The sequence below is a fragment of the Terrapene carolina genome, unplaced genomic scaffold (assembly GCF_002925995.2).
Source record: "Terrapene carolina triunguis isolate 2854851 unplaced genomic scaffold, T_m_triunguis-2.0 Scaffold25, whole genome shotgun sequence".
In the NCBI taxonomy this organism is placed as follows: Eukaryota; Metazoa; Chordata; order Testudines; family Emydidae; genus Terrapene; species Terrapene triunguis.
In genome coordinates this window covers 2,779,561-2,793,606 of record NW_020664376.1, presented here as the reverse complement: position 1 = coordinate 2,793,606, position 14,046 = coordinate 2,779,561, and the positions used below count along the sequence as shown (strand labels likewise).

The 14,046-nt window shown below is 40.0% G+C and overlaps 1 protein-coding gene across 4 annotated transcripts in view; it reads left to right on the top strand.

Annotated features, from left to right (window-relative positions):
* The window catches only part of LOC113406306 (cytoplasmic FMR1-interacting protein 1), a 122,715-nt gene that overhangs the window by 84,832 nt on the left and 23,837 nt on the right, over nt 1-14,046 (top strand). For all 4 annotated transcript variants that reach the window (XM_026650427.1, XM_026650423.1, XM_026650435.1 and 1 more), the window contains one exon: nt 9,036-9,179. In XM_026650427.1, coding sequence (XP_026506212.1) covers nt 9,036-9,179 — 144 coding nt within the window. The remainder of the gene's footprint in view (nt 1-9,035; nt 9,180-14,046) is intronic.

Here is a 14,046-nt window from a genome sequence, read left to right as displayed (position 1 = left end):
TCGAGCTGCCTGCAGCATGAGAATACCAGGTCTCAATATGCAATTTTCAGTTTGTTTTATTATTTAATAATAATTCTCCCTTTGCCCTTTTCATTCGTGTGTTTATTTTGGTTTACTGTTTTGGAATAAACCTTATTCTCTCCCTCCAAAACAAAAATCAAGAATACCCTTGGATTTCTATGCTGTATGCTTGATAGTATTTTCTTAATCAAATCAAGAGACTATTTAGTTCTAAACCTTATTATTGAGAGCCTTCCAGCTGTATGTGTGATGGTGAGAGGGGCAATTGTGGATAAGAATGCTGATGAGAGTGCATCAGCAAGAATTAAACACCGCAAATACAAACTATAAAAGGTATAGAACTCGGTGGGTTAAAATAGTTCACCCATGGTGCACAGTTAATCTGTGCAGTGGCGTTTACCAATTAAAATGGCCCAACTGTCATCGGCACTAATTCCTGGCTTTTGGAAATTTGCATGGTAGGCTCCTTAGAAGTTAAGGGATTTTCTATTATGGTAACCAGTTGGATACCTTCTGCATTCTTACCCTCAACACTTTGGACTAATCTGCCTTGCCTGTTAAACTGCTCTGGGGTGTGTGACTTGTTTATTGTCCAAGCCTCCCCCTTGTCCTGTTCTGAGGTCATGTTTTGTCCTTCTACACGTTCTCGTCTCTTGCGGTACCATATATGCAGGCAGCCATAAAGGAGGATCCCGGCAATGATGAGAAGCAGAATACTGCTAGTTAGCCAGATACCCAGGGCCAGATCTTTTTTTTTGTTGCTTGCTGATGCTGGATCTTCTTCTAATGTGTGAAAAATTCTGCACTGGTCGCTGGAGGGGTTTGCAGATTGGCAGGTTACGCACAATATGTAGGTGGTTAGTGGAGTTAGGTTTTCGATGACAAATGAAGACCGACTAGCAGGCACTCTCTCTTCTTTCTGAAAATTTTTTCTTGAATAACCTGACAGCATGTTGTTCCGGTTGGGATGATACATAATACTGTAAAAGCTGTCAGCACAAATGGCCATGGTTGGCCAAATTACCATTGCTGTGCTTCCTGTTATATTTTGTATTGTTACTCCCATTGTGATGCCACTCAATATTTTTTCACAACTGTCTCCCCTCAAGAAAGGGAGATTATAGTTCCAGTTCCAGAAAAATAAGGAGATGTCCCAGAAGCTTCACCACAGAGAAGAATGATGTGGCTCTTAAACATTAGTGTTCTGTAATTTAGAAAAGTAATTTATTAGGAAACAGTGCTTTTTATTTTTCTATGGGCATTTTTAAATGAAGTAATCTGAATCTATAAGCAAAGAGAATCTTTGGCACTTGCATTTGCTTGAAAAATAAATCATAGAGTATTTTCAAACCTTTCCAGTTACAGAAATGTTTGGTACTATTATGTAAATCACTGAATATTGCAATCCTAAGGAATCTGCAGTCAGACAGTATACCAGTGGGAGTGAAATTACCCATCATTTAAAAACTTCTGTTTATTAAGAGGGAAACTTTCAAAAGAGGCATAATGAGCATAAAGCACTAAGCTCCCATAGACTTCCAATGGGAGTTGGGTGCCTAACTCCCCTTTGTGCCTTTTGAAAATCTTCTCCTAACTCGGTCGCAGTGTAAAAACTAAACAGCCAGAATTTTTAATGGACACATGAGGTAGTACACATGTCTGTTGACGTGAGAGATCATGGAACAATTTTTTTGTTAACGGCATAAATTTTAAATATCTTTAACAGAAAAGGGAGCACGATATTCAACATTGCTTAGCACTTTGATAGTATAGAGTCACAGAGGCTTAAATATTGAGCACTATTGGAGAACTAGCGAAAGCCTCACACTTCTCTTGAATCATAGATGGTTACGTTAAGAGATTATCAGGTTTCACTTTGAAGAACAATATAGCTATAGATATCTGCATTACACCATTCCAAAAAATACATGCACAAGCAATCTATTGGCAGTTCAGTGAGCCTTTGTGTTGTTTTGAGTTTTTAAATCTGTTTTTATTTTTTTTCCTCTAGGCTTATCTATTAATTATCTAGTATTTTCCTGCATTCTAACCAATCTTAAGAAATACCGGCTTTTGTGAATGGGGGCTACTTTTATTAATTAGATGGAGGCAGGCAAAAATATCCAGATGTTTTCCTCCTGTGTTCACCCATAGATTTTGATTTTAACTGGTCATCAAATTATTAAAAACCAGAACAGAGCATGAGCCTGTCGGTAGGTAATTCGTTCTTCTGATCCCCTTTTTCTAAAAATTCCCTATCTGTTACACTTCCCTACTCTCTGTATTCTCTCCCCTTCCTGCTGACATGGGCTCACGTTTGTATCCATTCCTTAAGGAACGACCTCATCAACGGTATATTAGTAACATCTGAAACACACTTAGTAGTCTTGGTTCTATACAGCCCTGCTGAACTTGTTCCTACTACTCTATTTTAAGTATGATAGAACTATCATGGCAAGCAACATTTAGGCTGCCTTTATAGTCATGCTAGAACAGCCAAACTGCCAGCCCAGAGATGGAAGCTAGCATCAAAAGGTGAAGCACAGGTTACATCATGTGTACTTGCTGGGGGTAATTAATCTTTGTATAGTAAAAATGATTAATGCTGTAAATGAAGAAGTTGTAACTAATGGAAATGTCTGTCCTGAACTGTATTTACATTATCATCTGTCAGGCTAGTACTTTACATACTAAATAAAAAATTCTAACTGTTTCCATTAATAATTTAACATGACCAAAGTAAAATACTGTGCAGTATAAGAAGCAGCAAATACTTTTTAATAACAAGATATGTTAAAAGGTGTTGAGAAAATTGTGATGTGTTACTTTTCAAAGTTAGCTAGTTCATCCCATCTTAGCAGACCACCAGAATTTTACGTTTCTGTAAAGAAGTTTAACTTCGTTTTTGTTCAGACATATATTTTCTGAGGGTAAAATTTTCAAAAGCATCTCGGCAACTTGGGAATCATTTCCGTTGACTTAAGTACACTGCTGTTTGTAGCGCACTAGCTCAATTGAGCTAGCACGAGTCTGTCTACCCAGACTGAGAATCACACTTCCTGGCTGCAGTGTCGACATATACTAAGCACTTAAGTGTTTTTGAAATGTTTATGCTAAATTACTAGCATAAATGACTATGACAATGATTATGAAATAAACGATTAGTGATTTCATTACAGTGTGAACATATTATTTCATATTGTGGATGTAATGTATTTTGTCTCCTGACTATATAACAATTTAGTATTGGAACATTTCTGAGAATGGAAGCTTATAAAATTCTGACATAGTAGATATTCTGAAGTTTATATGACTTTCTTTCTTTCTTTTTTTTATGTTGGAAAAACTACTGGAAAAATTATACATCTGAGAATCGCATTAAAATAACTGTACCTTATGCACTTATTTTCAATGAAGCACTAGTCCTTTAAAAAAAAAACTGCTACTCATATGTGGGAACATATTTCTCAGAATTCTCAGTTGCAGTTTGTGTATTTTGCTTATTTGGGAAGAATATAAGGCAGATGCTCATCTACAATACAACAATAAACATATTTTAAAAATATAAATGCCAACACACCCATCTAAATTATATAGGCATTTCTAAAAAATAACAAAAACAAAACAACCCACCCCTCAAGAATGTAGGTGCTCTTCTTTCTAACCACCATAAAATATAGGCAATGAAACAGCTGCATCAATTTCAAAGAAATTAGTTTGCCATTGAATAAACTCCTTGGATAAACAGATGGGGGCACACCACAGACTAACGTGGTTTTCATAATACTAAACTTGACCATCCATCTAAGTCTCTTAGGTATCTATACAGTGGTCTACACTATAATATCAGAGCATCTATTTGCTCTTGAGAGTCCCATATCTAGTTTTAGTTAAATAGATCCTAGTTAATTACATTTTAAGTAAAAAGATTTAAAAAAAAATATATTGCCTGATCGTATTTAGAATCCATCATCTCATCCTCAGAGCTATTTGAGTAGAATTTGGGGTTTTTATTTTTTTAAATGTAATCACAATGTTTTGTTTTGTTTCCAAGCATTAATTAAATTTTACTATTTAGAAGTAACGTACATAACATTGCTGGCATCTTAATGTTTGAAAAATTAAGTTGGTATTTTATTCATTATAAAATCTTTACTGACCTTCACTTCCTGATATAAATCCTTAGAATAAGATTTTCAAATGGAGAGATTGCAAAAATGAAAAATCAGATTTTCTGTGTCCTTTTGTTTAGGTGATTTCCTTCATGATCTGTACTTGCCAGTTTTCTCTCTCAGATTCTCTGGACTAGATTCTCGTTGCTTGACACTTGCAATTCTATTCTCCAGGGATGCTGGTGACACTGTTTCTTTCTCTTCTACTTAAATTCGTACATGAGCACATCTTGTCTAAGTAGCCTGTTGCCTAGGTTTTCAAAGAACATGCAGGAAAAGAGACATTGATTCTCTCACTTGCTTCCTCTTGGACAGTATACTGTATGAGCACTCCCGTTACATGCTGCTCTGTATGTACCTACGCTTGCTTCAGTGATGCTGTGAGTGAATAAGGCTAGCACTTCTATGACATCAGCAGAACAGGAGGTTTGTTTAGTTTTTCGTTTTTTTTGTTGTGTTTTTGTTTTTGTTTTTTTAGTGGAAGGAGGGGGGAGGAAGCAATAACTTAAAAAAAGGCAAGCTTCTTCCAGTGATTAATGAGAACTTTGCTGTTTCAGGTTTCTGCTTTAGTCTTTTTGTATTCCTCTGCAATACTTTTTATTGTTATTTTTTAATAATCCCTTGTCACAGATTTATAATGCGCCTCTAATCCAGCATTTACCGGTGCATTGTTCCAAGCTGCTTTACATGTTTGATGTAAAATGTCTAAATATTCATGGGGAAATATGGTATTTTTGTAGGCTGGCTATTTCTGATTCTTCTGCCTGGTTTTTTGAAGAATATTTTAGTGCCTGTTTTTCCATAACTGTTCTCTTTCTTGAAGTATGCAGCTGTACCCTTTCTCCTCACTCTAAACATTTTGTAGAATAATAAAATACTCTATAATTGGATAAAGTAAAATAGTCTCTACACTGGGATATTCTGTAGTGCAGATATTTTTGTTACTCAAAGTCTATGAAGTTGTAAACCCCAAGAACAAATGAATGCAACAATTAAAATCATTACTGTGAAATATAAAGCTTCTGCTTTTAGGGATAATTTTTTTTATAGTATCCAGTATACTGAAGCATTCAGCTGTGTTTGGTTTTTAAAGTCTGGTGTTTAATGTTTTATGAAACATTTGGGAAAATTAACTCTGTACTTCATCAGTATCAATAGGCAACAAACTTGTAGACCAAGGTTGCTCCATTACAGACCTGTCTATTATCAGTTAAAGACTGAAATAGAAAAGAGAGAAAAGATATTCCATCAGCTATTCTCTTACTTGAAAGTTTATTGAGTCATCTTCTGTCATGCATTATTTTAGCAATCATAAATAGGGTACCTATTCTTGCAAGGACGCAGCAAATCAAGAAAATAGCCCAGGAACCAAGCTGTTGCTGCAAGCCAGCTACACTTGAAATAAGAGCATAAATCAGGAGTAGCACAGTTTGTAAAATTAAATATTTTTGTAAGCATTCATCAAGCTTTACCAGTACCACTCCCATTTGATTTCCCAGTCCCTACTTCTGTATGTGTTTGTACAATTTTGCATTTAATACTCAATTGTAGTTTTGGGCTCTCTGCCAGCCAGTGTTAATTTAGAATTCAGTATTTCAATCAGCTGTGATCAAATAACAGGATTTTTAGCTTCTTCCAGAGCAGTGTCCTGTATGGATTCTGATAATCTGCCAAACATCTGTTGCAGTTTGAGTTCACAAAAAGAATGGCTAAATAATTTGAGAAAATATTCCCCCCCCCCCCCCCATTATAAATATGCAATCTGTAACAGGTGTCAATAGTTGTAATTTAAAATATGATAGAGGGACATATTTCACTGTGTAGTCTGTTCACTCTAGTGGAGACAGCTCCCTGAGCAGAAGAAATGTAATAACCTTAAAAATAAGGTGAAGTGAAACGTCTGTATCTCCAGGTACAAATATACTTGGCTGGCTGTAACTCCTTTGCTGTAATAGTTAGCTGAAATAGTGTTAACTTGTTGGATATTTTCTATGCATATTTCATACTATTAAATACAAAGCCGCTCAGTTAAAATCAGAGTCTGGAAATGGGAAAGTTTAAGGTTCCAACACCAGCATTTAACTTGGCCATGTTATGTCTTATATGTTTTATAGTTTATACATTTACAACAGCTGCATGTTTTTAAATGCTTACAAGTAACTCCTTTTCTTTAGTAGACAGTTGTTCAAAAGTTGGTGGAATGCAGCTGCCTGCTTATTAGTTTAGTTCCCAAGTGGCCTCACTGTATAGCCACAGAGAGCATATTACAAAAATCTAGTCTTGACAGGCAAAGGCATGAATAACCGTGGTGGGATCCATATCGGAGAGAGGTCACGCTCTTCTCCCTAGGAGCACTCTTGGAACATATCTGCATTATGAGGACTATATCTGCACAGCTATGGCATTGTAGCTATGCCAACATAACCCCGTAGTGTAGATGCAGCCTACCCCAACAGAAGGGGTTGTCTGTTGGTATAGCAAAACTACCTCCCTAGATGATCAGGGCGTCTATACTCGAGGTGGGGTCCACATAGCTACAATGCTCACGGACGTGGATTTTTCACACCCCGGAGCGACATAGCTATTCCAACCTAAATTATAAATGTATACCAGCCTTGGTCACAGCTGCTTTCTGAGCAGCCCAGGATTTAATAGTACAACTAGCTTGCACTCATGTCTTACAAACAGTGAATACTGAGGAGAAGCAAAGGGGATCCAACAGAACCTGCAGAAACAAAAGATGGGCGAGCTCTTTTGAAAGAAGGAACCAATCTAATCTCTGCCACTTCCTATGATTGCTTTTCCCCATGCTACAAATATTACCCCTCTCCTATAGGTGGAGTTTGACAGCTAGCTCTCATCCGAGCCCCAATGTGAGTTAGAAATCATCTTCCAGATTCTCAGAGGGTATAAGTCTACATAGTTCTGTTGACTGAGGTGAAAAATACGCTGATAGAGAACAGCTAAGGATCTTGCCTTGTATATTAATTGACAAAAGAATTTCTGTCAGTCTGTGTCACAATATCAGATTGTTTTTGTCCATTTATAGATATTATGAGCTCAAATGAGAACCTTTATCAATTAGTTGTAATGATCACTAAGTTTAGAAATCTGGTTTTACTTAACTCGAGCCTTCAGAACATTACATGAGACACCATAAAATGGAAACTGTAACAGATTCTATTGATTTTTTCCCCCCTAAATGTTCTGTAAGTGAAACTACAATACCAGGATATGCTCCAATTATGTTTGGTAATCTCTCAGCCTTTCCAGACTACTGTGTCCCTTTCAGATGTCTGATTTGTCTTGTCTACCCCAAGTTTCACCTCACTTAAAAATTACTTGCTTACAAAATCAGACATAAAAATACAAAACTGTCACAGCCACACTAGTACTGAAAAATTGCTTATGTTCTCATTTTCACCATATAATTATAAAATAAATAAATTGGAATATAAATATTGTACTTACATTTCAGTGTTTAGTATATAGAGCCGTGTACATTTCAGTTTGTACTGTCTTTGCTAGTGCTTTTTATGTAGCCTGTTTTAAAACTGGGCAAATATCTAGATGAATTGACGCACCCCCTGGAAGATCTCTACATACCCCCACGGTTACATGTACCCCTGGTTGAGAACCACTGAGATATTGGCTTGGGCCACTTTTGTGCCCTTTTAACATGGTGCAGTCATAAAATTGAAGGAGGAATTATTGTGGTAGTATAAATAGTAACTGGAAGATGTCCAGTCATCAACAATTAGCGTTTAATACATTCAGCTTATTAAGGAACATTTTAGTTAGTCGTGTCTTCTGTTTTAAAAGGAAGCTTTGCAACTCATCTTGTATATAGGAGCTAAAGAGGCAAACTTCTGTCTTAATCCTGTATAATTTAATATGCTTAAAAATAGCACTGTCAAATGATAAAAAAAATAGTTGTGATTAATCGCAGTTTTACTCTCACAAATAATAATAGACTACCAATTTAAATTCAGCATGGACGCACATCCTCTGAATGGTGGTTGAAGCATGATGGGGCATATGAATGTTTAGCATATCTGGCATGTAAATACCTTGCAACCCCGGCTACAACTAGGGTGATCAGATGTCCCAATTTTATAGGGACACTCCCGATTTTTGGGTCTTTTTCTTATGTAGGCTCCTATTACCCCCTACCCCCGTCGCGATTTTTCACATTTGCTGTCTGGTCACCCTAGCTACAACAGTGCCATGCAAACACTCACTTTCAGGGGACATTGTAAATAAGAAGCAGGCAGCATTATCTCCCGTAAATGTAAACAAACTTGTTTGCCTTAGCGATTGACTGAACAAGAAGTAGGACTGAGTAGACTTGTAGGCTCTAACGTTTTACATTGTTTTGTTTTTGAGTGCAGTTATGTAAAACAAAATAATTCTACATTTGGAGATTGCACTTCAGTACTTGTCTGAGGTGAATTGAAAAATACTATTTCTTTTGTTTATCTTTTTTACAGTGCAAATATTGGTAATAATAATATAAAATGAGCACTGTACACTTTGTATTCTTTATTGTAATTGAAATCATTATATTTGAAAATATAGAAAAACATTCAAAAATATTTATAATAAATATACATTGGTATTCTGTTATTGTTTAACTGTGCGATTAAAACTGATTAATCATGACTATTTTTTTAGTCTAGTTTATTTGTTTTGCGTTAATCGCATGAGTTAACTGTGATTAATTGACAGCCCTACTTAAAAATATTGCACAAAAAGTAATGTACATTGTATCCAATGAGAGATTGCTATGAAAGTGCGGTGAATTGAGTTATTTTTGTTAATACTTTTTTTTTCTCCCATCAGGCTTTGAATTTGACATATTCCAGCATTTATAGCAACTACAGGAACTTTGTTGGTCCCCCTCACTTTAAAGTCATTTGCAGGCTCCTTGGGTACCAGGGCATTGCTGTGGTAATGGAGGAATTACTGAAGGTGGTCAAAAGCCTGGTATGTTAACAAACTTTCTCTCTCTCTTCCTTTCTCTCCCAGATTGCTTCTAATGGAGGTGAAATGTTTTATGTGCAGTGGAAAGTACATCTAAATATAAGTATGATGCATTTAGCCTATTAAATGTGTTCAGACAACTATAAAATGTGTGAGGAAGAAATGGAAACATTTTAAAGAAGCTGCATTAGCTAAGTTCTCCATGGAAGCATAAGCCTAAACTATTAACTTTTCCCTGACTTTCATGAGCTTCCCATTAGTTTACTAAACTAAAAATTGCTGTTAACTTTTAATTACAGTTAAGGACCTCAAAAAAAGATACTCCTGAGGGAATTCTGTGCCCAAAAAAAAAAAAAATCTGCGCACAATATTTTAAAATTCCATAAAATTCTTCATATTTTATTTGTCAATAAATAAATGTGTAGGCTCCACTATCGCAGTGGGGAGCCCAGGCTACTGGCTGCATGGAGGTGGGAGATCACCCTGCAGTACCCCCACCCCACCCACGGGACACGGACTTGAAGATGAGGCTGCATCCGACCCTGACACAGTGCAAGGGCCGGGCCTGCCCCAAAAATACCCCAGGGCCCTGACCCTCCACGCCAGGCACACGAAGATAGCAAGCAAGAGGGACAGAGTCTTGCATGCACGCCCAGCTCTGGCCTCTGATCCAGGAGTGGGGCAGGCAGGCTTAGCCTGGCAGGATCCTTGTGCGGGGGGAATCCAGGTGTGGGGTGAGGTGTGGGGCAGTCTGAGTGTGGGGGGTCCAGATGCGGGGGAGATCTGGATGCACAGGGGGTCGTTTGATGGTTCCAGATGCAGGGGAAATGGGACCCTGCAGGGGGGTCCTACTGGAGATGGTTGGGACTCAGCAGTGAGGGTCTTGGTATGGGGGGATGGGCTTCTGGGTGTGTGGGGGCTTAGTGGGTGGGTCTGGGTACTGCGGGAGTGGGGCTTGGTGAGGTGGGGATCCGGGTGCAGCTGGTTGGGGCTCAGTGGTGTGAGGATCTGGATACAGGGTGGTCCAAGTGCAGGGAGGTGGGGCTTGTTGTGGTGGGGGTTCAAGTGGGGGGGCTCAGCAGAAGGTGGTCTGGGTGGGGGTCCAGATGCAGGCAGGCTCCTGATGCAGAGGAATGAGACTCAGCAGGTGTGGGGGGCTCGGTGCAGGGGGGTGGGTGAGGCTCAGCAAGGAGTCAGGGTAAGGGTAGGTTTGGATATACAGGGGTTGGGTGGACGGGTGAGAAGTTCCCCATACAGTGACTCCCCCCCTGCGGCGGAGGACCAATGGGGACAAGACGCAGGTGGGAGATGCGGAGCTTCCGGCAGCTAGGGGAGGTTTCTGGGGTTGGGTCTGACCCAGCCCCAGCCACTCCTTGCAGGGGAAGAGGAAGACCCGTCCTCCCCAGCCCAGCCAGGATAGCAGCTGATTTACCTCTCCGCCAGCTGCCCTGGGTGCCCGTGCCCGTAATGACTCACCCATGCTGCTGGGGAGGGCTGCATTACTGCTCTTGCAGCTTCCCCTTGCTTCCCCATCAGAAAGTCATTTTTCTGCGGGGAAGCAAAGAAATCTGTGGGGCACGTGAATTTTGCACATGTGCAGTGGCGCAGAATTCCCCAGGAATAAAAAAGAGGAAGGCATAGGACTTGGGATGACTGGGTTCCCAGTCCGTGTTCTGCTAGACTTCCTGTGTGAACTTGGGCAAGTCACTTCACCTCTCTGTGCCCATTTCCCATCTGTAAAAGGAGGGTAATAGCACTTCCCTTCTCACATAGGTGTTCTGGGGATAAACATATTAAAGATTATGTGGCACTCCAGTACTAGGATGATTAGGGCCATCTGAGTACCTCCGAAAGAGTAATTCCCCAATAGGAGAAAATCACTTTTAAAGTTACTTCCAAACTGCTATAATTGTTCATGAATAGCTCTTAGAAGAAGATGGATTAGACTTCCTGTTGGTTATTGCTGCTAGCATACAAATAAACAAACATAGATATTTAACATATCTCTGCTTCAGTCACGTGAGAGAGATTTGGGTGTAAATTTTGAAGTTAATTCTTTAGATATTTCAAACAAGACAGGTTGCAGAAAGAGGCCTACCACATAGCTTTTTAGACATGCCTTGCTGGTTGAGCTGGGATCACCCTCTAATGGCAGTAGGGATGGAGAAGTAACAACTTTTGGAAGTAAGGAGCTTCCTAAAACATCAGTGGAGATATCCATATTTCATTTTTCTGCAGTGGACCTATTTGTTGTTGGTTTTTTTAGAATACCAAGGCAATAATCTTCATTGTGTGCCACATATAATTTTTACCTCATAATTTGTAAAGATTTTTGTCCTTTTTTGCTTATTGGTTTGTTTTATGATGATATAGTGGACTTCTGTTTTCTTCAAATATTAAGACTTGTTATTAGTGTTCAGTTTAAAAAAAAAAATTATACTACCGCTACAGAAGTGTGCCTCAGTATCGGTGATAAAATCAGGGAGAAAAAATACAGCTCTTTAAAACTGAAGTGAAAAATTAGCCACCCCCCCCCCAAACACTTCAATATCTGAAGTGATTTTTAAAATAATACAGAAATATGAGAGACAGTTCCTGTTATAAGGCCCTTGATTCAAAAGATGAAGTAAAATTGCTTTAATGTCAGCTGTATGCATACTGTAACATTTTGTTTTTGGGAAATTAGAAATTCTTGTGGAAAGATAACTCTGGTTGAGATTATCCATGTAGTCTAGGGAATTTAGACACCCATCTTGCATTAGTTTCAATGGAAGGTATGTGTCTAAATCCCCTAGATCTTCCATTGAAATCAATGGAAAGTATGTTTCTAAAATCCTCTAGACTGCTTCAAATATCCCAACTTCTTTCTTTAGGAGGAAAGTTTTTAGATAGTCCTATGTGGAGAGAGTGTGTTGGTAGGGCCTGGACAATCATGTATGAAAAATGAAGTACAGCTGTTCCAGCTAAATTCACTCCAAATTAGTTGTGTTCTGATTACTAAATTTCTTTGCGTATTTGAGCAGCAGCTGAAAAGTTTTTTCTGCCTTCCCTTTTTTCAGGGTTTTCGGTAATATTGTTATTGCCAGCTGACCAAGTACAGTATTAGAAAACAAGGAAGGTTTAGTCTTTAAGACTGATCTAGCAGTGCACAGTATCAAGCTTGTTTAGACTAGTGTTCAGACCATATGTCAGAGAAGTTATCCACACAACCTTCTTTTTTATCTTTATAGAGGGCCCTTTGTGTAACTGGGAGGGGATTGCCTGCTATTGGGCACGTAGAAGTATTTCTGTCTCCTCCTCCTGCCTCATCAAGCTTACAACCTAAAATAACCCAATGACTTTATAGCTGTCGTGGGAATCAAGCAAGGTGATGGATGTAGCATGTCAAACAAAGGGAAAGGAGGAAATGCTTTTAGGAGAAGAACTCTTATTTAGTTTGGTTGCATTTATTTGACTAATTCTTTAGTAGGATTTTTGTTCTAAAATTTTTCCCATGATGCTTGAGTGCGGTAGACGTGATGGGGGGGCCCACCCAAGTAGAAATTTAATGGCATTTTAAATAACAAATATCCTGGCATTGTTTTTTTACAGAAGTTTGTGAACGTGTGGGGGATTTTTAAACTTAAAAAAAAAAAAAAAGTCTTGATCTCTCTCAACCTTTCTGCTCCACAGATAAATGTCAAGTCTGACCAGTCTAGTGATATTTACGTGGATAACTGTATTATTAAGAATCTGTCCTCATAATCAACATTTTGTTTATAATATTTCCCCAACATGTGAGACACTTACTGGTATTTAAGCAGGGATGGCTCCTGCTTAGAGGACCTGGCAGTCGAAGGATAGACAGAAGTTAGGGCAAAGGAAGAAACAGTTTTTTGACAAGTCAACTTTATTCATCGAAGGCAGCATGCTAGTGATGGATCTCTAAGAGGGACCTAAATGTGAAGAGGAGCAGGTTGCTGCGGTTGAACTCAGACAGGTCACACCAGAATGTAGGACCACATGGAAGAAGGCATGGAGGGAATGTGTGAGAAGTTCACAAGCAGGCACACAAGACTGGAAACAGGTGGAACAGAGGGTTTTGGGACAATGCCAGTTTTCACCACAGGAGAAGAAGGGTCAAAGTTCCCCTGAGCCACTGGCTTATTGGGCTGATGCAGTTAAGGCGTGTCAGTTTCATAGCCAATGGTGATGTGGCCAGCATCATGTTGACTGCCTTTGACTATCCTAATCCAGTGTTTTTCAAGGTTTGAGTCGCAACCCAATACTGAGTCGTGGCATGTAAGGCACTGGGTCGCCTTGCTCAGCACCCAGGGACCCTAGCGGCTCTGGTCAGCACCGCCAACCGGGACGTTAAAAGTCCCATCAGCGGTGCTGCCCAGCTAAGGCAGGCTAGTGCCTACCTGTTCTGACAACGTGCTGCAGCCAGCAGCAGGTCCGGCTTTTAGGCGGGGGGCCATGGGGCTCTGCGTGCTGCCCCCACCCCGAGCACCGGCTGTGGGGTGGTGCCTGCGGGCGAGAGCTGCGTGGAGCTGTTTGCATGCCTCCGCCTAGGAGCCGGACCTGCTTCTGGCCGCTTCTCGGGTGCAGCGCGGTCTGCAGTGCCAGGACAGGTGGGAAGCCTGCCTCTGCACCCCGGCTGCGCCGCTGACCAGGAGCAGCCGGAGGTAAGTCCATGACCCAACCCTGTGCCCCAAGCCCCTACCCCAGCCCTGAGCCCCCCCAAACCTGGAACCCCTTCCTGCACCCCAAATCCCTCATCCCCAGCCCCAGCCCAGAGCCTCCAGCTGACAGCCCTGACCCCCCTCCCGCACCCCAACCCCTGCCCCAGCCCAGAGCCCCCTCCCACACCCTGAACCCCTCATTCCCG